This window comes from Gobius niger (assembly GCF_951799975.1).
Source record: "Gobius niger genome assembly, chromosome: 1".
In the NCBI taxonomy this organism is placed as follows: Eukaryota; Metazoa; Chordata; class Actinopteri; order Gobiiformes; family Gobiidae; genus Gobius; species Gobius niger.
The window spans coordinates 29976686-29998505 of NC_136852.1; the positions used below are offsets into that span (position 1 = coordinate 29976686).

A 21820-nucleotide genomic window follows, 5' to 3' on the forward strand; every position below is an offset into this window, starting at 1 on the left:
CATTTCTCTCCTACGCCGCTTTCTGTCATTTACATATCAGATTCGGGGCCTAATACGGTCATACGTGCAATTCCACATGATAAATCAGGTGCAGGGGCGGACTGGCCATATGTCCATTCTGGAAGAGCACAGAATGGGCCACTGGCTCTAGGGCCGCCGGCCCTGGCCTCTCACTTTACCTTACCCTAAATCCCGGGCGTAACCGAGCTTTACCCAAATCCAAAAGCATAAAAGAAAAGCATCCAAAAACAAAAATGTGCTGGAAAAAAGCAACAAAAACACAACAAAATGTGACGACAAAATGACGACAAAGCAATGAAAAAACAACAAAAACGTGACAAAAAAAAAACAACGAAAAACAAAAGACGAAAACACAACGAAAAAGTGACAAAAAAGTAGTGAAAATGCAGAAAAAAGCAACTAAAACAGGACAAAAATGCAGCGACAAAAAGTTACCGTCACTTTTCTAGATTTTAGCTTTCAAATGAGGCGTTACAGTGTTGCTCTCCAGTCAAGAAGCCTTTAGATTTGGGTAAAGCCAAACTGGAGAAAATGCTCTCGGTGATGGCGGGGGGTAAGAGGTTCACATATGTCTTTGTGGAAGTGTCGCATTTACACTAATTTGGACCAGGCTGGCCAGAGTCCAAGGGCTGTTTTTCAGTCCCAGTCCGCCCCTGATCAGGTGCAACATGCCCACAAACAGCTATAGACTCTTTTCCAACTTGCACCATTAGATTCGCATTTTATAATCTGAAATGAACCATTCAGTTTACTGTGCACATTTCAAGTGCGTCAAACTACTGATCAAGTGTCACTTCACTAAAGTAAAAATTATGCAGTCAACGTTTTCTCAAGGGAAAGTGCTGAAGTATTTGCTTTAAATAATACTGAATTAGAAAGTATAAATCAGTTTTAAAAAGTGGTATGAATAATAACGTAGCTTCGTAGCTTCAAAAACATAAAAAAAAGCGTCCAAAATGACCACCGTACGGCAACACAACCGGGACAAATCCACTTCCTTGTTGTAAGTCTGTGACAGTACAGCTGCACAGCGCCACCTACTGCTCTGGAGTGTGCATTACAAAGTTACATGGACAAATGGACTTTTTACTTTGGTGCAGGTAAAGAAAGGTAGTGGAGTCCAAAGTGTTATATTTCTCCTTCAAAATGTTGTAGTAAAAAATGTAAGTTCTCAACCACAATACTACGCAAGTACAGTACAGATCCTCTTCCTCTTAAGTGCAGTACTTAAATGAACTTACTGAAATATGGTTTGCTAACACATACAATAATCTCGTGCACCTCAGAACAGATTTGTTGAGATCTGGTCTACAGGTTTAGTAAAGACAGAGGAAATTGTACGTACCTTTTATGATTATGCGAATGGAGGCCATTTCAATTCAATCATTCCTTGGTTACGGCAATAAACTCCTTGCTCTGACAGCAGAAACCATCATGTGTGTTTGTATGTATTATATTGTGCATTGTGTATTTGATCCTTTCCACAGAGCTCTAAAGTCCAGCCAGCACTCGCTCTGCTCGCTCCTCATCGTGGACACCCCGGGTTTCCAGAACCCCAAAGTGTCTCAGTTGAAACGCGGCGCCACCTTCGAGGAGCTGTGCCACAACTACACCCAGGAGCGGCTGCAGACGCTTTTCCACGAGAGGACCTTCACGCAGGAGCTCGACCGATACAAGGAGGTGCACAAGGCCCACACACATACTGAACACACATACTGAGGCTGATGAGACTGACATGAGTCCAGAGGTCAAACTGTCCAAAGAAACGGTGCTGAAAGAAATTTGTTGAAGTAGAAGTTTGGTTTATTGGATGTCATAGTTCCTTAGATCTTTTTCTCAGTACAACAATGAAGAGGTGGACTTGGTTATTTGATAGAGCGGGACCCATTCCTCTAAAAGTGTGTTAGTTATCAGTTGGTAGATTTAGTTATTGGGGGGAAGGTGCTCTTTGGTGTTTGTGGAACTAAGACTCAAAAGAAAAACATGGCACTCCTCCCACATCAATCATTCTCTATCTACATCTCCGTGTTTTAGTTATCAGTTGCTTTAGGAATCTTCTGCTGAATTAGACCTAGTGAAACCACTGGTTTGCTAAGAGGATTCTCATGATACGGGGAAAGAAAGTGCTCAGGAAGTCAATGGTAGATTCAGTTATTGGGGGGAAGGTGCTCTTAGGTGTTTGGGGAACTAAGACTCAAAAGAAAAACAAAAAACCAAGGCACTCCTCCCACATCTATCATTCTCTATCTACATGTAAAAAGCCTTTATTGTGCTGGGCTGATGAGTGTGAAAGCATATCGCTGGTTTCTTCCATGCGTATCGGTGTCTGCGCACACTGGTGTATGAATGAGAGAGTGAACGGGTGACTGGTTCGTTGCTGTAAAGCGCTTTGAGCCTAATGCATGTGGAAAAGCGCTTCATATTGTAAGTTGTCCATCTTCAATGAAGGTTCTTGAGTCACCTTCTGTACTCTGTAGTTGAAGTGTCTTCGCTGCTAACAAAGGTCACTTCTCTGATGCAGCGGTTAAGTTTTACAGTCGCGTTCAGCTCGTACCTGAACTTGGATCACTCTGATCATCACCGAGTTTGGTGTTCCTTGTCGGAGGTGGGATATTGACCAGTGACCAGTTGCCTTGAACACAAATACGCTGACAAGAGACAAATGTAACTTGCCCTGTTTTTTGGCATTATATATGAAATTCATTCTGTTATTGAGGATATTGTTTGTCCTAAGATTTAGATGTTGATTCTTTGAGAGAGATTTTGCATTTCATTATGTGAGCATTCTTAATTTGAACATCATTTTGATCTCTGGACCCTGACAATTGGACAGCCCGTCCTATTAAACCACCAATCAGCTTTACACTTTAATTTGAAACTGTAACACGACCCAATCTGTAGTTTAATGAATTGTGAATCATTTTTTTCCTTCCTGTTGTTGATTGTTGCTGTAGCGCACTAACCCCTGCTCCTTCCTCCCTCCCTCCTACGTCCATAGGAAAACATAGAGCTTGCTTTAGATGACATAGAGTGCACTCCATCTGTGTCTGTAGCAGCAGTGGACCAGGCCTCCACTCAAGCCCTGGTAAGAAACAAGCAACGTCCATTCTATTTCACTATGTCTACGCTATCTGCCGGGACTAAAGTGTGCTAATTCTGTAGTAAAATGCTAATTGAGCCATCGCTGTAATGAGGTTTCGGGAATAACATTGTGCAAATGGTTCCGCTGTGGTAATAGAAGGTGCTAACAATGCATTTAAATGAGCTTTTTTTTCTGAAGGGTTTGGTCATACTTAGCCATTAGCTGCTTTTATGCATTTCAAATATAGCTAATAGAATACAAAGACAAAATCACTTGAGATGGTGAGCAGTTTATTGTTAATATCCACATGAAACAGAATGTGACAAAGTTTATTGCCTTTTCCCTTGGATTCAATTCTCGAAAGTGAAATTAGGCAACGTGAAATGAGAAACAAAGAAGTCTCAGTCTTTTACAAACCACGTAAGCACTTCCTTACAGGGCTTCGCTGCAAGATCAATATGGCAAATTTGAGCATCCGATCACTAAATCTGATTGGGCTCAACATATTTGGTAAATTCTTTCAAAAACGGTGAAGCCGTCCTTATGAAATGTCGACAAATCCACATTCTAAAATTGCACCTCCTGCCTCAAACTAGTGCGCGCTGATGTACTTTGTCATACTTTCGCCTCATCCTCTGCTCATTAAAAATAAGCCCACTATATTTTTTACAGATACAAATGCGAGCGTGACCTGCCTCTCCGCTCGGTCCGCGGCGTCGATTCGTATTGGCAAGAGCCGGAGGTGTTAACAAGGGTCTCGCTTGAAATCACTCTCAGCCGCGTAAAGCGATCTCTCTATAATGTGGAAATACATCCAGACAAATAGTAGTTCCACGACTGCCAAAAACATTACAACTAAGTGTTGCTGTCGTTTTGCTCCAAAGGGTTGGTGATACATTTGAAATAGTGTGATTTATTAGTGCATTGGCTAATTATATAAGGTAATCATGACCACCCGCTAATGATGGAGCCATTTACCACGAACTTTGTAATGTTCCCTACAGTAACTCGTTTGGTCAATGGGGCCACACAGCCAATCTTCTGTTGCCCCTTTATCTATTTAGTTAGTAATATGTGACCCCGGCCCCTCGTCTAGGTGCGCACCCTGTCCCGCACTGACGAGGCTCGCGGGCTGCTGTGGCTGCTGGAGGAGGAGGCGGTGCAGCCCGGGGGCTCAGAGGAAACCATGTTGGAACGGCTCTTCAGCTACTACGGATCCACTCAGGGAGTTGGCAAAGGTGAGATTTCCTTTTTAGCTTTGTTACCTGTTTGGACCACTTCAGGCCAAATCCGGCCCTCCAGCATTTAACCTCTGATCACCAACATAAACAGAACAGAAATATCATTACACAACTCAGAGATCAAGAACCAGTCAAAGATAACTAAACTGCAGGGGTAGGCAAGTTTGTGTCATGACGGGACATTTTCCTACCGAGAGCCAAACCCCACGATTATAGCCCAAAGTAGAGCACCATTTTCACCCAATGTCAGTATTGTTCCTCATTTATGGCCTAATGGGATGTTTTGCCAGGAAATTCTAAAAAACATTGGTTGTATTTATCGCATTTTTAAAGTGCATAAGACAGATTTTAATTCTTTTGAAAATATGACATATTTAAATGGATAACATCTGTTTTAAGCAGTGTTAATTTCGTCGACTAAAATCTTTAGTCTTAATTTTAGTCAAAGTATTATTTTTGACGACTAAAATTGGACTAAAACTAAATCAAAAGTTTCTCATGAGACTAAAACTATGAGTAAAATGTCCAGATATTTTAGTCGACTAAAATAAGACTAAATAAAAATGAAAAGGAGAGACTAAAATCATCCACATTTCTATTGAGCGTCTGAAAGAGCCTCATATCATGTAAATTCACTGCCAAAGGATCAGCTCTGAGCTTTGTTCATGTGGAGCAGCTCCATGAAGCAGAGGAACAAGATTAAATATGATTATAATGAATATTATCAATGCAAAGTCGACTAAATTTGTCTTAAAATTAGTCGACTAAATTTACTTGCAATTTTAGACTAAAATTGAAGATATTTTTTTGACTAAAACTAGACCAAAATCGAATTACGTTTTCGTCAAAAGACTAAGACTAAATTAAAATATGTCGTCAAAATTAACACTGGTTTTAAGTAATCATTATAATTTTATTTCAGTGAAGCAGCAAATGAATGAGGAAAAAGGAAAAGTTATTTTCATTTGAATTTTTTTAGCCACTGACAGGAAGTGACATAACATGGTTGGCACGGCAACAGTTTAAAATGGTTTGCCTCTATCTATGTCACTTCCTGTCAGTGTCCAATAAGGAAGTGAAACTGTAAACATCATAATAAATGTCAAACTAAAGGAAGCTGGGTAAATGTTTTGCAAAATCTTAAATATATTTGTGTTAACTCTGTTTTAAAAAGTCTGTTTTTATAAATTGTGTCTAATGTGTCATATGCACTTAAACCTCTGCGGCGCTAGACTCTAATTTCCTTAGAACCGAGGGTGTGAGACAACAGGACACATGTACAGGAAGCATGTGTAACCGCACTGAACAGTGTCCAAGTTTGTTTACTTACACAGTCTTAACAATAGACCAGACCCAGGTAAACCAGCGTAAATGTACAATAAAGTGTGTATGAAGAGTGTGTGAAAGGCTACTTTTACCTTTAAGACTGAAATGTGTGTGTGAAGAATTAAGCAAGAAATGGGTATATTACAAAAAGGCCAGATTTATTTAACAATTGTTACCATTTGCTATGACAGCTCCAGGTACGTCTCCAGCTGCTGAAACTGAGAGAGGCCATGGTCGCCGCTGCTCCATAGTGGCAACCAACCTCTCCTTTCTATTGTCCCCCGTTGGCACCGAGGCCGTGATATCAATCCTTTGTTTTTCAGGAGGGAACCTTCTGCTTCGTGGCGACAAGCCTCATGCGTTTTTGCTGGGACACAGCCATGGCACAGACTGGGTGGAGTACAACGCTCAGGGCTGGCTCAGTCACGCCAAACACAACCCGGCGGCCCAGAATGCCGCCTCTCTGCTGCAGGACTCCCAGAAGTAAGTAGCTTTAAAACAGCTGGCCACCAGGGGGAGGACCACAGAGAGTCACGTCCTGTCTCCGCCTGTCCCCAGGAAGAGCATCAGCGGCCTGTTCATGAGCAGATCCTGCGGCGCCACGGTTCTGTCTGGGTCCATCGCCGGTCTGGAGGGCAGCTCTCAGCTCGCTCTGCGCCGGGCCACCAGCATGAGGAAGACCTTCACCACCGGAGTCGCCGCCGTCAAGAAGAAGAGCCTGTGCATCCAGATTAAGCTGCAAGTGGTGAGTGAATGCATGCGATCCGTCTGAATGTTATTGTTGTGACATCACCGGCTCGTCTCAAGAAGTAATGTTCAAGTCAAGCTAAGCATTAGGAGCAGGTTTGTTTTAAAAGCTGTTCACTGTGTTCTTAGGCTGGACCATGGCTCTCAAACTGCAGTAGCTCCTGGACTCGCCTTCAGAACAAATAATGACCTTAAAAAATAAAACGATTTGGCATTAGCTCTGTTTTAGGGTATGTAATATCAAAAACAGGAATCCTCAAATATCCAGGTTGGTAAGTCTGAGGATTGCGGTTTTTAATTCAATCTGATGACTGGTTTTAAACATCTGTGCACGTCATGTGAGGCCATTTCAGTCGAGCATACAGCTCTGGGGGGGATATTTGTGAGGCTTTTAAAAGAACAGTAAGAACAGTAAATGTTGCTGATTTTTGGATCAAAAGGGGGTTTGCAACAAAAAGTTAATATAACCGCTGAGTGAGCTGAAAATAAAGAATACAAACAGGAGAAAAGACACAGACAAATCTTCAAGAATTCACCCCCCATTTATGAATCTGAAGCATCTTATGAGTCCAGAAACCAAACCATGCAAAGACCAATGCACACGGGTCATGAACTGCTGCTGCTGTTTATCACTAAAGCACAGCTTCACTTCCATATTGAACGATTGTCAAATGACTGAGCTGAACCTTTCTTTATCTTATGTGTCCTTCCTCAGGACGCTCTCATCGACATGGTGCGACGCTCTAAAGTGCACTTCATCCACTGTCTCCTGCCCAAGTCTGAGGCGGTGACGGGGGCAGCCGACCCCAGAGTGTCCCACGGAGAGAGCCCCGACGCTGGGCTCATGACGCTGGACGTGGGCCTCCTCCGAGCGCAGCTCCGGGGCTCCAAGCTGCTGGACGCCCTGCGCATTTACAGACAAGGTAACTCTGCTCACTGGACCTGCACGGTTTCTCTACGAGCCTGGACTGAAGGTGAAAGGACAATGAAAAGTTCAGGATGATAATAGTGTGCAAATGTACTTGTCCTGAAATATTACTGGCCGCTGTTGAAGGTCTCAATGTTTGCATTTTGCAATGTTTGCATCACTTCATGTTGTAAGTCGTCTCTATTAATGTGACCAGCCTGTGCCATGTAGTTCTTCAGTATAGAAAGGTCCAGTGACCTTTGTCCCGTTTCAGTTTATTATATGGCCAGGGGATCGTCAGCATCATATCCTCCTTGTTTATTGGAATACTCCTTGAGATGTGACGTCTAGCTTGCAAAGACCACCCACATAATTCATAGTCTACAAGGAATTCTCCTGGTATCGTTCAAGATTCACACTTCAAGTCTTATAATCAGGGTAAAGAGCAAATCTGTGCCTATTTTTGTTACAAACAAACATATGAAAACTTAAAATCTGACATTTCATTTTACTTAAAGGCAGTTATGTAGAGCTATGGGGTCCCTGCCTTTTTGTTTTGGTTTACCCCTTGGCTTTTCATTTATACTTCAAGTACCATAGTTGTTGTTGGATTAACCTTTATTTAGAAAATGAGCCACAAAAACTACAGACTGTTGTAAAATGAGGGTTTATTGAAGTTTAATCTAATGGTTAAAATCCAGCCGATGATGTACGGTCAAAGCTATATTGCAAAATGTATACAAAGATTGTGTATGTCTTAATTTGATTCCAAATACATTGAAAATCCTTAAACGCTGTGAGATTTCCCTTGACCAATCAGTTTAAAGTCATTTCCCGCAGCCGTTTTGGCCGCTTGTGTGTGTCCCCAACCTCCGAAAGCGTGTGATCTCATAAATTCACACCTTTCAAAGCCCAATTTTATCCTTTTGAGTTGAAGAGTGCCCTTTTTGAAGTGTTTTTTTTTTTTTCTCCTCTTTTCTCTCTTTTCCGCTGTAACCTTTGCTGTCTGCCCTCTCTTCACAGGATACCCGGACCACATGGTGTTCTCGGAGTTCAGGCGGCGCTTTGATGTCCTGGCTCCACACCTGACCAAAAAACACGGCAGGCACTACATTGTGACGGATGAGAAGAGGGTGAGTGTGAGGACAGGAAGGGGCACTGAGTTTTTGTGATAGATTTGATTCCTTTCCCCTTCAGGCTTGAATTGTAACTGGATGAAAAAGGGAATGTGTTAAAGACCCCTAACTGGGATTAAATCTCATTGTGAATTTTCTTCCTTTAAAGCATAATCCATTTACACTTCTCTGTGTATATTCTATGCAGTTTTACCACAGAGGCTCAGGGCAGATGAGAACATCATCATAGGCATTTCTTTTGATAAATGTGCACATACAATAGCATGTGAGCTGAGTAACGAGTCTCAGAAATGTCCTGCTCTCTCTTCCAAGTGAAGGAATAAACCCGTGGAGGCTCTGGCGTTCATCGTGCCATTTCCTCTCTGCAAATCAACACCTAAAGCAGATCTGTTTTTTTTTAGGTCTGCGAATGTTGCAGCGTTATTTAATAGTGGGAAAGTGTCGGGGTTTAGCTGCAATGACGCTCTGAACTTGGGGAAAACTTTCTCTTCAGTTGGAAATTGCACACGAACGCTTGCTCGACTGGGGAATCCACTGGGGAGCTCGGGATATAAGAAAATCCCCTCCTTCTGCACCTGACTGCAGACATCAGTTGTTTATGTATCGTTTATGTGTGCTTTTTGGTTAGGCATTGCCACTTTTTAGAATTGTTGTCCTTGGAGTCTCATATTTGAGAAATGCCCACCGTCAAGACTAGCAAAACGAAAATGTGCGTGTTATTTTATACCAACAAACCAACGTTTACCTTTTGAAATGCAGGCACCAAATTGAAATGGTCAGTTATAATGCTAATGGGTGATAAAAAGGCAGTTTTTGTTTGGTTTACTCAAAATCCCCACTTTCCAACATGAAAAGCTAAGGCTGGGCATTGGCAGCAACTTACAAAGGAAAGGGATCTTATAAGTGCACAATATGGAGGTTTTTTATTATTATGAATACACTCAGTGTGTCATTCAAGCCTTTTATCGGAGTAGTAGAGCATACTTTCTGAATAACGATAAGACAAACATGTCTGCGTGTCATGATACAGGTGCATCGATATGATACACGTATTACCACGTACTCCGTAACTATGTATTGGCGATACGATGTATGAAAAGCACATGAGCACAAACCAACTGGGAACAGCGACGTTTCATCTCGGGAAAACAAGAGCCTCAGTTCACACGAGCGTGGCATTAAGCGCAAAAGAATCAACATTGTGATTTGAATAGCTCCACAGAAATAACTATCATTAGGGGTCGTCTCCATGGCGTCTTATCTAGTTTAAAACAAGCGTTTAGTTTAAATCTCCATTAACGTTTTCTGACTCCACTACTAGTTGAGCACTTTTTATTTCAATCGCATACCTTAATACATTAGTTATAGTTTTTGTAGAATATCGGTAGCTTCCTGTCTGTAAAACGCCAGTGCTTCTTGCCCCACCTCTATCTCCCACAGACGGTTGTGAAGCGCGTCCCGCCTGCTTTAAGTGCCTTATCTCTGAGCAGGTTTAATTAGCCTCGTCCTCATTTAGAGACATTTAAAAAGGCCCCGTCGTCCGCCTCTCCAGAAATAACCCCTCTTTGAAAACCTCCTATATATTTTTTTTCACATATTTTCTGCTCCTTCTCTTCTCCCTAATCACCTGCGCCTTTGTTCCGCTCTGGGCTGTCTCCTGTAATTAATTATAACGGCGGCGCACGGCCATTGCAGCCATTAATTACAGCCACTGAAAGAAAAAGGAAAAACAAAACAAAAAACGACTCCTTCTCGCGGTGGTTAATGACATTTTTACCGTTTTCAACTCATTATTTTTTGGAGCTTTTGTGTTTTAGTCGCTGTTTAGGACAGTCCCAAAAGAATAATTAATGGGTCTCGAGAGTACAGCGCCTCACCGGTGCTGCGAGTGGGCGCAAGGTACGAAAACACAGGCCTCCCTTCATCATGTCCATGAGAGAGAGTCTACATTAATGAACTGGATTGGACGCACTAGCCAAAGCAGAACTAAGAGATGTAAAGTGGAATTTGGTAAGTGGTTCCCAGTATGGGGTCCGTGGCTGCTGTAGGGAAATATGTCGTCTATATTTATCCCTTCCTTAAACCAGTGCCTCGGGGGCAGCCGGGATCCTGGCCGAGATTACCATACACACAATTAGCGTATTGTCGTCAGAAGTACTTTCTAGTTTCATGTACTTCGAAGCAAATCTTAGAATCCTAGCAGTCTGTCACTGTTTTATTCTATTATTTTAGTTTTTTTAATGCCCTATTCCCATGATTTTTTAGTAGTGGCATAAATGAGCTTTGTCCCCATTAACCTCTTAACTCCCACCTGAACGGATGCCATTTTTTCCAGTTTGGCTTTACCCTAATCAAAAAGCTTCTTGGGAAAAAAGCACCAGAACAGCCACAAAAAATGAGAAAAAAACAAGTATGTAAACGCAACAAAAAAGTGACAAAAGCTCAACAAAAATGTGACAAAAATTCAACAAAAATATGACAAAAATTCAACAAAAATTCAACAAAACCTCTTTTTTTTTTTTTTTTTACAGAAACTCAACAAAAATGTGACCAAAAAAAAAAAAAACATTAAAAAGGTGACACAACACAGCAAAAACGCAAGGAAAAAGATCCGTTTTGTGGGTCTTAGCTTTCAAATGAGGTGTTACACAGGCCTCCATAATAGCCAAAGAGCACAGAATGTGTTCGGTTTAGGCGGGTGGTAAGAGGGGAACCATTTGTGGGAAAAACATCTTAAGATAAAGCCTTTTTATGGAACTAGCAGATTGACGTTTATGTGTTGCTCCCTGAAAACGTGAAGTTATAAACTCATTCTGTGAAGTCTGTTGGAAATGCATTGATAGAGTTAGGAATAACATGGTTTCCGCGGGGCTTTAAAGGGGGAAAATGAACTTTTGAGCACTTTTCACTAGGGCTGGGACGATCCACCTTAGTCACGATCTGATACGTATCACGATACTCAGGGGTCGATCCAATACGTATTACGACACAGTAAGTAATTACAACAAGTAACATGTTGACCTTAAAATGTGTAAAAAGTCATGTGTCCAAAGTTTGTAAACCAAATTCCAAGTGTTTTGATTGAAAAGTGCCTTAACCCAAAATCTACCAAAGTGTGGCACTGTGAGTTAAATATTGGCCGTCTAAAGCCTGCATTTGGAAACACAAGATCGGGTCCCTGAAGTTGTGTTTTGCGGCGCATCTTTGAGTAATCTTTTTTTCCAGTGGCTATTCTCAATATCGCAGCGGCAGCTCCCAAAAATCTCCCCCTGAGGTCCTAGGAAATGCTTTCCTCACCTCCCCATCTCTTGCGAAGCTTATTCCTTTCACCGCAAGTAAAACACTCGCCATAGCTTCACTACAGCCCCACAGGCTCAGAGTGGGATTGCTTGGACAGTCAGGAAGTGAAACTGGATATTTTAACAAAGTGCAAGATAGTGATAAAGATGTGTTTGACATTATTACCAAATACATGAAAAATGCAGAATACGCCTTCCTTAAAAAGCATTAAAAGTCATTAAATGAATTGTGCCATAGTCTAAGACATCAAACACTGAGTGAGTTTGTCTAAAATACAAAAATGGCGGTGAAAGACGGTGAAACAGTAGCTTTGGCTGAAATCCGACACTATTTTAAATCTCAAAAGTTGCCAGTTTGCTTTTGAATATAGAAAGTGAACACCACCCTTCCCCCGTCCGTCACTCGCCGCGGTGCCGGACCGGGGGAGCTGGAGTGAGACTGAGGTGCATATAATTGGAGACATAATGGAAGCGAACGGGCTTTGACAGTCCACGTAAAAAAAAAAAAAACACCTCCCGTTCGCCCACTCCGGTGTCTCTCCTGTCCCGGCTCGGCGAGATGTGACGGCGTTTGGCAGATCACAGATGGGGCCCCTCTGCCGCCGCTCCTGCCCCTCGTCCCGGAGGAGGAGCACTGTTTTTTAAAGGCTTTTATAGTGACGGGACGCGCCGCAGTTTGTCAGGTGCGAAGTGAAAGTGAAAAGTTAAGACTCCCGGGAACATTGTCAAACTTTTCATGCCAAGTTCCCTCTCTGAAAAGATTTTTTTTACAAAAAGAGTTACAATGAGTGAACTTCAGGATGTGGCACCACTGACTTTTTCAGTAGTTTTGATCATGTTTGTCTCTGTTCCAGGCGGTGGAGGAGCTGCTGGAGTCTCTAGAGCTGGAGAAGAGTACCTACCACATGGGGCTCAGTCGAGTGAGTACACCTTTATAACCAACACTCACTCATTTTGTTTGTTTACTGTTTTACCCACAATCCAAATGGTTGCGATTCGATTTGTAATCATTTCAGTACTGTTATTCCGCTTTAAAGTTATCAGAGGTTCAGTTCAGTTTAGTTTTAGTTTAGTTTATTTGAGCTGTTATGGAAGCTCAAAAGGACTAGGCGGAGGTGATGGAGCGTGATACAACGTGAGGTCTCTCCTGTGGAAAAAGTCATTCCCAGGCACAAACACACACTCGTGATCACATTTTATGATCAAGCAACGTCATAATATCCATACAAGTCTTCCTAAACTGCTGTTTATAGTTCTCTCAAATGCAGGGGGCCCAAACTTTTTGTCTCCGAGGGGGCCAAATACGGCGATGTCAAGCACGAAAAACACATAACTGCAAATTATAAAGTTGCTTTATTTATTTTACTTTTAATGTGCCTACATTTGCATTTTTTTTCTATCTATGCAAACAACATGCTATATTAAAACAAATGGTAACAATGGCAAAAGCCTAGTTTTAGTAGAACAAAATCAACCATTGTAGCAATTTAGTGCAAAAAAAACCCCCAGCTGTATCTACATCACCTACAGTGACTTTACCTCATTCGTTAACTCAAAGAAAATGCCACATTAGATTATTTTGAAAGTGTCCATTCAGCATCAATTCTTTTATAAGTCAGTTTTTAACATATACTGTTGTTGATGTAACAACCTTTGCAACAAAAGTTGGAAAACTGTGAAAGTTGATGCTACAACGCTCTGTAATTGACAATACCAAGACACCACAACAGTGTTTCCTTAACTTTGTGAAACAGCGCCCCAATTTGACGCTGGTGGTCAAAAAGTGTACTGCATCCATATTTACCATTGAGAATGAATGGAAGAGAGTTACGTCACTCCCGCGGGAGTGACAAATTTGTCCCGCGGGCCCCACTTTGGGCACTCCTTCTCAAATGGAAATAAAAGTCGGCGATGCGAAGGAGTGGGACGTGTTGAAAATTCTTGCAAAATCGGGCAAAAAATGGTGTAGTGTGTGCCCACCTTAAGACGTTCCAGGATGCATTTTATTTCTGCTTTTTATAGGGCTTCTGGTAGGTTTTTTGTATGGAACGTAATGTTTATGTTACCATGGAGACAGTTGCTTCAGCAGTGAAAACTTACCAGAAACCATTTCTCATACTCGCACACAGGTATGTGAGTGTAGCTGTTTAGGAATTACATTTGATTCTATCACATTATAATCATTAACCTTTACCAATGAGCAGCACTGAGGGCCTGGAGCGACTGTAATTCAGACTTGTGTCATTTACTGGCTCAAACGCTGCCTGTTATGTCTATGATCTTTTTATTTATCCAGTTTTCCACAGTTAATTATACATCCAAATTAGTTAAAAATCCTTTTTATCATTTTTGACACCAAACACTCTTTCCCTGGCCGTCTCCTACCCTCCGAGACAAAGCCAGGGCTAATCTCCAGGAAAAGGCCTCTCCGATGGTTTTGTTAATTAGAAAGGTGAATGTGTCTGGGGTAAAGAGCAGACGCCGCCTTGAGCTGTCAATTAGCAACAGATCCTGGGCCTGGACAAACTCTAACCTTGCCATAGATCAGTGCATAACTTTCCCATTCGTTAATAAGGCTAATAGCAGGTATTGGCTGTTGTACTGGTCAAAGCAGAGGACACACAGGGGCAGCTTTTCTACATCCACACACCAATTATATATAACTCTGGGAGATATAGTTAAAATGAAGCTTTGAATGAACAGAGAATGCTCATGGGAAGTGAGTAAGGTATGTTATTAAAAAAAAAATACAAACATAAAATGTAGAAATTTAAAGAGATTTAAACTGCTCAGCTCCTACAGCAGGATCAGCAGGATTTACTAAAACCAGTCATTAACTTACAGCTCAAACATAACGCAACATAAAAGGTATTCATGTCATTAGGGATGCACCGATACCACTTTTTCTAAAACCGATATGAGTACGAGTACTTGGATTTAAGTACTCGCCGATACCGAATACCGATATGAGTACAAGGCATTTTCTTCAACATTCTTACTTTTTTCCACAGCAGATTGGTTTGTAAATTAGCAAATTTACTCATTTACATTTCCTTTAAGTAAAGTAGGCGACACATTTAAGAGCAGTTATATTAGAATTGTGCTGATGCCATTTATTTATTTATTTTTATTTTCATTCAATATAATTTTTATTGCACTGTCCATCATAGACAGAAAAGCCCATGTCCTAAAGCTCCCAATGCCTGTGCTTTATTCATTTATGTATTTTTATTTAACAATAGTATTTAGACGTTACTCTTACGTCTCTTTTCGTCTTTACTTCAACTCCGTGTGGATTTTCTCGTGTGTTTTGTAGCAACTTAGCGAGTAGCTACAGCGTTTTCATTGTTCTGCTGCAGCTCATTTTCGCTCAATATGGACATGCTGTATCTCTTTTAATTGGATTTTCTGAGGACTTTTTAGTCGCTGGGTTAGTTTTTCAGAAGAATAAACCCCTGGGCATAAAACGGCGTCAGAATGGCCAAAGCTGCGCTAGCCGCGTGTTAGCAACGTTAGCCTGTATGTTGTAAACACTGCAGACGCTGCAGCACTAACAACATTTAGCTCTGGTTAAATCCAGCACAGACTCTGATTTAGGGAGTGTCGTCTGTAATAAAGTCAGCTCTATGTGGATTATTGTATTTCCACTAAAGAATTCTCCAGTTTGTTGCTATTTTCTCTCCTCAGCTGAGAGGTGCGCCTCGTAGGTGCGCTCACCGCACGTCAAATGGTATCGGTTTCTGGTATCGGGACCTCATGAATGAGTACGAGTATGAGTACAAGCATGTGGTATCGGCCCGATACCCGATACTGGTATCGGTATCGGTGCATCCCTACATGTCATGTCATTTTGAACCTCTCTCCACGATAGGCCCATGAAAAGCTGTAGTTAACCCCACAATGGCACTGATGCTCCTGCGTTATATTGGTTAGCATGAACCCCTTACTACAAATGGTTGCATGGCAACAGGAAATTCGACCTCTTTGTATGTCACATCCTGTGCTCAAGGATCAATAATGAACAGTACAAAAATGTCCTGCTAACAATGTTCTGGTGAAAGTCAGTGTAACCTGTTATATTATGCACTTGATCGAGTTCTATTGGGCTCTGTCTGTGGACTGAAGATCGGAGGCTCAGGGGCCACATACGGCCCATTTAACTTTGTAAACTAGTTTGCTAAGCATAAAGCATAAAGCATCACAGTCTATGTTTATGTCAATTATATTTATTTGACAACGACCCAGCCCCTGTGTTAAACCTGATGTGACCCGTGGGTCAAACAGTTCTGTCGGTCCCTGATGTAGATCACAGGTCTCAACAATAACCTTTGAACTTGGCTTTCACCAACATTTTACACACTTTTGGTTCTACTTAACACATTCACAGCACATACGACAACTCAAATGAAAGGAATTAAACATCACTTGCAATAAATATCATGACCATGACAAAGCGTTTAACCTGACCATGGCCATTTCTCTCACTTGCTCTCAATAATTCTTTCCGAATTTACCTGTAAATGATAACCTTTAGGTCTGTACTTTAATTCTGATCCAGATGTGGCCTGTTTGAGCCTTTTAGCTGCACTCTTCCTTCTCTGACATTGCCCTGGGCCCGTAGAGACCACACTGTGCCATGCCTCTGCACAGATATGATGTATGTTTGCTTCTGCCCCTCTCTCTCCTCTCTTCACTCTTGGTGACAAATGGCTCCCAGGGGCCCGCCGTGTCCCGGGACAGTCCCAGAGGAGCGCAGTTTAGCCCTGGTTAAAGTCAGTGAGGAGGGAAACTGGGCCGCTGTCAGAGTCGAGTGTGTACAGAAATGTACTTGTACTCAACACACGTTTCCTCATTCTCAACACTCTCAACATTCTGCGTTAATATAATAGATTTTAAATTTAGTCATAAGCTCTCCTGAGGTTTCCCCGACATTATCTAAAAGCATTAAAGAGACTTAGCGCTCCTCTGGACACACTGCTGAGCCCATTTGAGAGGCTAATTTCCAGCCATATCTCTCTTAATGGCGTTAATTCTTGGCTTAAGTCCCGCTCCTTTTTTTCCTTTCTGCACTTTTGTAAATTGCCGTTGGAGCGATGACACCTTCTGAAGGGCAAAACGTCACTCAGACTCCCCTTATATTAAAAGTACCCCTCGTCGGAGCCGCAGACGATTTACGTCCCCTGACACATATTACCTAAATGGGAAGAGCGGAGTTTTACCGGCGGATGGACATGACTTTGATTTTTCTTATTATGAACAAAAAAGCCTCAGTACTAAATCGGATAAAGGGAGCAGCGCTGTTCCACGGCATTATTGACACAATCTGGAGATAATTGATGTGTTTTGGAGCGGCAGTGGTGCTAATCAGAGAATCATAAGTTTGCCAAGGTGCAAAAACATGACTAATGTGTTTTTACTACAGGCAGGGATTTGACTTTATTAGTAAATGGAAAGCGACCACTACATTATATTCTACAGTATATTCTAAAAGAGTTTGTGTGCTCGCCCCACGGCAAGAAGGTCCCGGTGTGTGGAGTTTGTGACAATCTTATAATTTACAATGCAGTTGAATGTAAGCGGGATTTATGGAGACAATAGAGTGGGAGCAGACCGTAGCTCCAGAGGTAGAGAGCTCCAGACGATCATCATCACTTACGTCTGTGATGATGTCATCATGGAGGTCCAACAGAGATTTAGTCCTTTTCACTATAATGGGATTTAGCTGATTTGAACCTGCTGTAGAGCCGACTGCAAAGCTTTTTAAACATCTTATCACATTTACTCTGGATTTTCTTTAGTAAGTCTTTTCTGACATTCATTATCAAATGTTTTTTTTCCATACAAAATGAAGGCTTATTTTGAATAGAAAAATATCTTCTTTTTGCCTGGAGAAATGGTGAGATATATTATTCTAATTGGGGGTAAAACAAGCCTTTTATGGGCGGGCCGTCAGTGGAGTCTAGAGATTGTGAGGAGGTTTTTTGTCTGACGAACGGAGAGCTTGTGATGGAAGGTATTCTCAGAGTATTTCACCTGGAGGAACTCTGTGTCTGTGGAGGGTTCCTCTGGGGGCTCCAGTGTACCCTACCACTATAAACATGTACAATAGGGTCCCTCCTGCGCCCCATGACACCCGTGAAACAGATTTCACTGCTAATAAATCAGTAATCGAATAAATACATAAATACAACAAACATGCTTGTTTAATCCCATAAATGAATTACATAAAAATATATAACTTTCAATTGAATTAATTTACTTTACACTAAATGTTACGATTAAAATAGTAAAATGATAGTTGCCATGCAATCACTATAATTAACTATAATAATAATGCATGGTTTATATATAGTGCGTTTCTGGACACTCAAAAGTGCTTTACTTTGCATTATTCATTCACTCAATACTGGGTGGTTGTAAGCATTGTAGCCACAGCTGCCCTGGGGTAGACTGATGGAAGCGAGGCTGCCAATCTGTGCCATCGCCCATTCGACTGCACGTAATTGTAATTGACTCCATGTAATTACCCCTTTAGGTACCATGCTGTATCATATATCATATTATATATTGTAAATAAAAACATGGCAATGCTGTTTATTGGTACAAGTAAACATTCAAGACTCAAGAAATGTAGATTTTTTTTCACCACTATAATGCTCATATGTAACAATAGGGTTATCAATGCTTTTTCCACATTTCCTCTCTTCAGTTCAGTCTAGGTTCCTCAAATGTATAGAATATTGATGCCTGATATAGTTGCTTTCTCTTTGGCAACAGTCCTAATTTGACATCACCTGCAGCTTGGACAGATTATTAAAGGCTACTGTCAGTGTCTGTCCTCATTCGTCATCTCAGACAGAAGAGGCTTTTACAGACGGGGCCATAAAACCTGATAATGCTCTCACTGGAAACCGACCAACAACAGTGCAGCGCATTTCAACTAAAGCTACGGTGTGTTCAGGTTCAGAGCCGCTGCAGGGAATGTGGGCGCTCCTCTTCCTCGTTAGGTGAAAGAACCACGCTGAGTTATTGATCGACTGTCTGTTTTCCAAGAGGAAGGTCGAGAGTATTTGAATTAATACATCTACTTTGAACCATGGCTGCTCAATTTGGAGGTTATGAAACACACGCCGTTGCTGGAGGGGCCGGTCTCAGAAGCGGGTCATTAACAACTTTTCAGCAAGTTATGCAGCCAGGAGAAAACATTGGAAAATAGGGTTTTTGTTTTTTTTGAGAAGGGATGTGTGTGTGTCTATGTATATATGTATATTTATGCTACAACTCATGGCCCACACCATAATCGCCCCCCTTCACCAAACTTTAACACTTGGCAATCAGACAAGCATCGTTCCCCTGGCAACCGCCAAACCCAGACCGGGCCATCCGTTTGCCAGATGGAGAAACGTGGGGTTGGGTACTGCTGAAACTTTTTTCGATACCAGTACTTTAAAGCAGTACTAAGTAACGTGTTTACCTTAATAAATCCTTTCCGTAGTCCCTGTGGGGGTAATACAAGTGTTTATGGGATGATTGGAGGGTCTTTCATCTCCCCCTGGTGTCTCTGGCCAGAAAACCATGTTTGCAACTTGACTGCCACCGGTCCGGAGAAAGCAATACACGCTAACGGAATCACGAAGAAGAAGCTAACAGGCTAACGGGCAAAGCTAACTGCGGGCTAACGTCACTTTAAACAGTATTTACAGCCAAGTTTGAGTGAAAAAAAGTATTTCCATTGTATAATTGGATGCACAGTAACCCTCTCTCCCTTCACCTTTCCTGTCAGTGTAGTGTTTACTCTCCAAGACAATTAATAAGTTAAAAAATCGTAACTTGCTACTACACCTGCAGTTGCGCTTATGGCCTCTAGGGGGAAGAGTTACTTGGTACTGCTTTAATGATACTTGGTTTTCAATACCGATACCTGAACAATACTTTTTTCGATACCTAAAATATTTGTCATGTAGAACCACAAAAACAATAATGTGAAGATCTGCTAATTTACAATATCTGATTCATTTCCCATGTCAAAAAAAAACGTGTGAAAAATGGAGAATAATTTGGGGGGAAATTTGGGAGAAATTGTGGCAAAAAATATGTAAAAACTGTGTAAACATTAAAAAAAATATAATAATAATAATAAAATAAAAAATAGGCAAATAGGGAAAAAAGGGGAATATATTGGGGGAAAAATTGGGGAAATAGGGAAAATATTAGTAATAAAAAAGGAGAAAAAAGGGGGAAAAATAGGGGGAAAATAGGGCAAACAGGCAAAAAAAGAGGAAAAAATAGTGAAAAAACATTCATTTGAGCTGAAACAGTAAAGTCATTTTCTTTAATGGTGTCCCTGGGCCAACAGCATCAAAACTTGGATCTAAAGCTTTAAGATTTTTTTTCAGTGCTTTTGATACTTTCATTTTTTTTTATACCGGTAGCACCTAAACTTTGTTCCGACACCATACGGGTGTCGTTGAACAGCATCCGCCCCGGTCTCCTCTGCTCTCGAGTCCAGTGGTCGAGTGCTTTACACCACTGCATCCAACTCTCTGCATGGCAGTGATGTTGGCGTCGAATACAGCCGCACAGCCACAAAGGCCTATTCCAAGAAGTTCAGAATGACATCCATAACAGGGAAATAGTAGTATTTGGGGATAACAGGCATATTACTTTTAGCCTGGTTACTCCATGTACACATATTCTATAAGGTAGTCTGAGAGTGCTGTTATTGAATGTCTTTTCAGTGTAGCATTAGAATGAATGGATCGGAGTGAAAGAGGACACGGCTGCCTGATTCTTGAAGAAAAGCCTTAGAGCGGCCAGTTACTCTTTTCTCTCACAAATAGCAACACCGTAGCAAAAAACAAACAAACAGATTTATTGCATCCTCCATTTTGAATACTTTGATATAAGCTTTACTCCATACACAGCCCTTTCTCCTGCACTCATATTGCTCTGGTCAGCATGGACTGGAGGGAAATTTAATCTCTGTGGAGTTGTGCTAGTATAGAATACAGAATACTTGGAAGTATTCTATCCTGTACAAGCTTGCCAGGCTAAATTATTGTCTAAAATATTACCTCTTCGCATATCATGACTCATAGGGCCAAAGAAAAACAAAAAAAAATCTACTCACATTTATTCTGAACTGCAAATATAGTCAGTTTAGTTTATCAGGGAAAAAATCATACCTGACCATGTATACATTGAAGCACCCTCATTCCCCTCTTCCCTTCTGAAGCTGCACTCCACAGTCGCCTCCACTAAATCAAATGTTAAAGGAAGCAGTGAAGCACCCTCCTGTGGCCTTTTCATCCGCCTCCCTCTGTGGGGTCAGTCCACTCACTTAGGACCATTCACAGCCAATAAAGTTAACACACTCCTCTCCTCCGCCGCCGTCTGGCAGATACATCATCACCCAGAGAGAGCATTTTAGTTTCGGCTGCTTCCGTCCTTCCTTCCTTTCTTCCCTCACAAACTCGTAATAGCAAACACTGAAAGAATATGTCCTCTGTGTTTCGCAGGTGTTCTTCCGAGCGGGGACTCTCTCCAGGCTGGAGGAGCAGCGGGACCTTCAGACACGGAGGAACATCTCTCTGTTCCAGGCGGCGTGTCGAGGCTATCTGGCCCGACAGGCTTTCAAGAAGAGGAAGGTGAGGAGCACACGTGGAGGGCCGCCCAACAGGCTTTAGTCCAGATTTAGTTTTTTTGATGCAAGTACATACAGGCTCCGTATCGTCAGTTATAAAGCATGAAAACCATGACTCAGGTGCAAAAAGTTCTAAACTAATCCCTGGTTGAGTATGGACTTTCGACCGCCCCCCTCTCTCCTCCTCTCTGCCTCCCTTCTCTGCGTTGATGAAGTGATCCCAGCCCGTTGTGCTCCCTGTGGGCCGCAGTGAGAGCTTTGTGAAGTAATGGTCCCGGAGCTGTTCCCAAAAGCATTTACTATTTTCAACAATAAGAAACGCAATTACCACAGAACTTAATGAGGCTATTCATTCCACTACTGCTTTATTGCTTCGTCCTTCATTTGACTTTTCATGCAGATAGAATAATACAGAGGT

The 21820-nt window shown here is 41.7% G+C and overlaps 1 protein-coding gene across 10 annotated transcripts in view; it reads left to right on the top strand.

The window, feature by feature from the left end:
• Nucleotides 1-21820, top strand: part of LOC306964848 (unconventional myosin-XVIIIa-like) — a gene marked incomplete at its 5' end in the record, with an annotated part of 153435 nt that overhangs the window by 62391 nt on the left and 69224 nt on the right. For all 10 annotated transcript variants that reach the window (XM_079559008.1, XM_079559011.1, XM_079559014.1 and 7 more), the window contains 9 exons: nucleotides 1509-1701; nucleotides 3020-3106; nucleotides 4200-4341; nucleotides 5994-6153; nucleotides 6229-6415; nucleotides 7133-7340; nucleotides 8348-8457; nucleotides 12614-12679; nucleotides 21278-21406. In XM_079559008.1, the coding sequence (XP_079415134.1) occupies nucleotides 1509-1701; nucleotides 3020-3106; nucleotides 4200-4341; nucleotides 5994-6153; nucleotides 6229-6415; nucleotides 7133-7340; nucleotides 8348-8457; nucleotides 12614-12679; nucleotides 21278-21406 (1282 nt within the window). The remainder of the gene's footprint in view (nucleotides 1-1508; nucleotides 1702-3019; nucleotides 3107-4199; nucleotides 4342-5993; nucleotides 6154-6228; nucleotides 6416-7132; nucleotides 7341-8347; nucleotides 8458-12613; nucleotides 12680-21277; nucleotides 21407-21820) is intronic.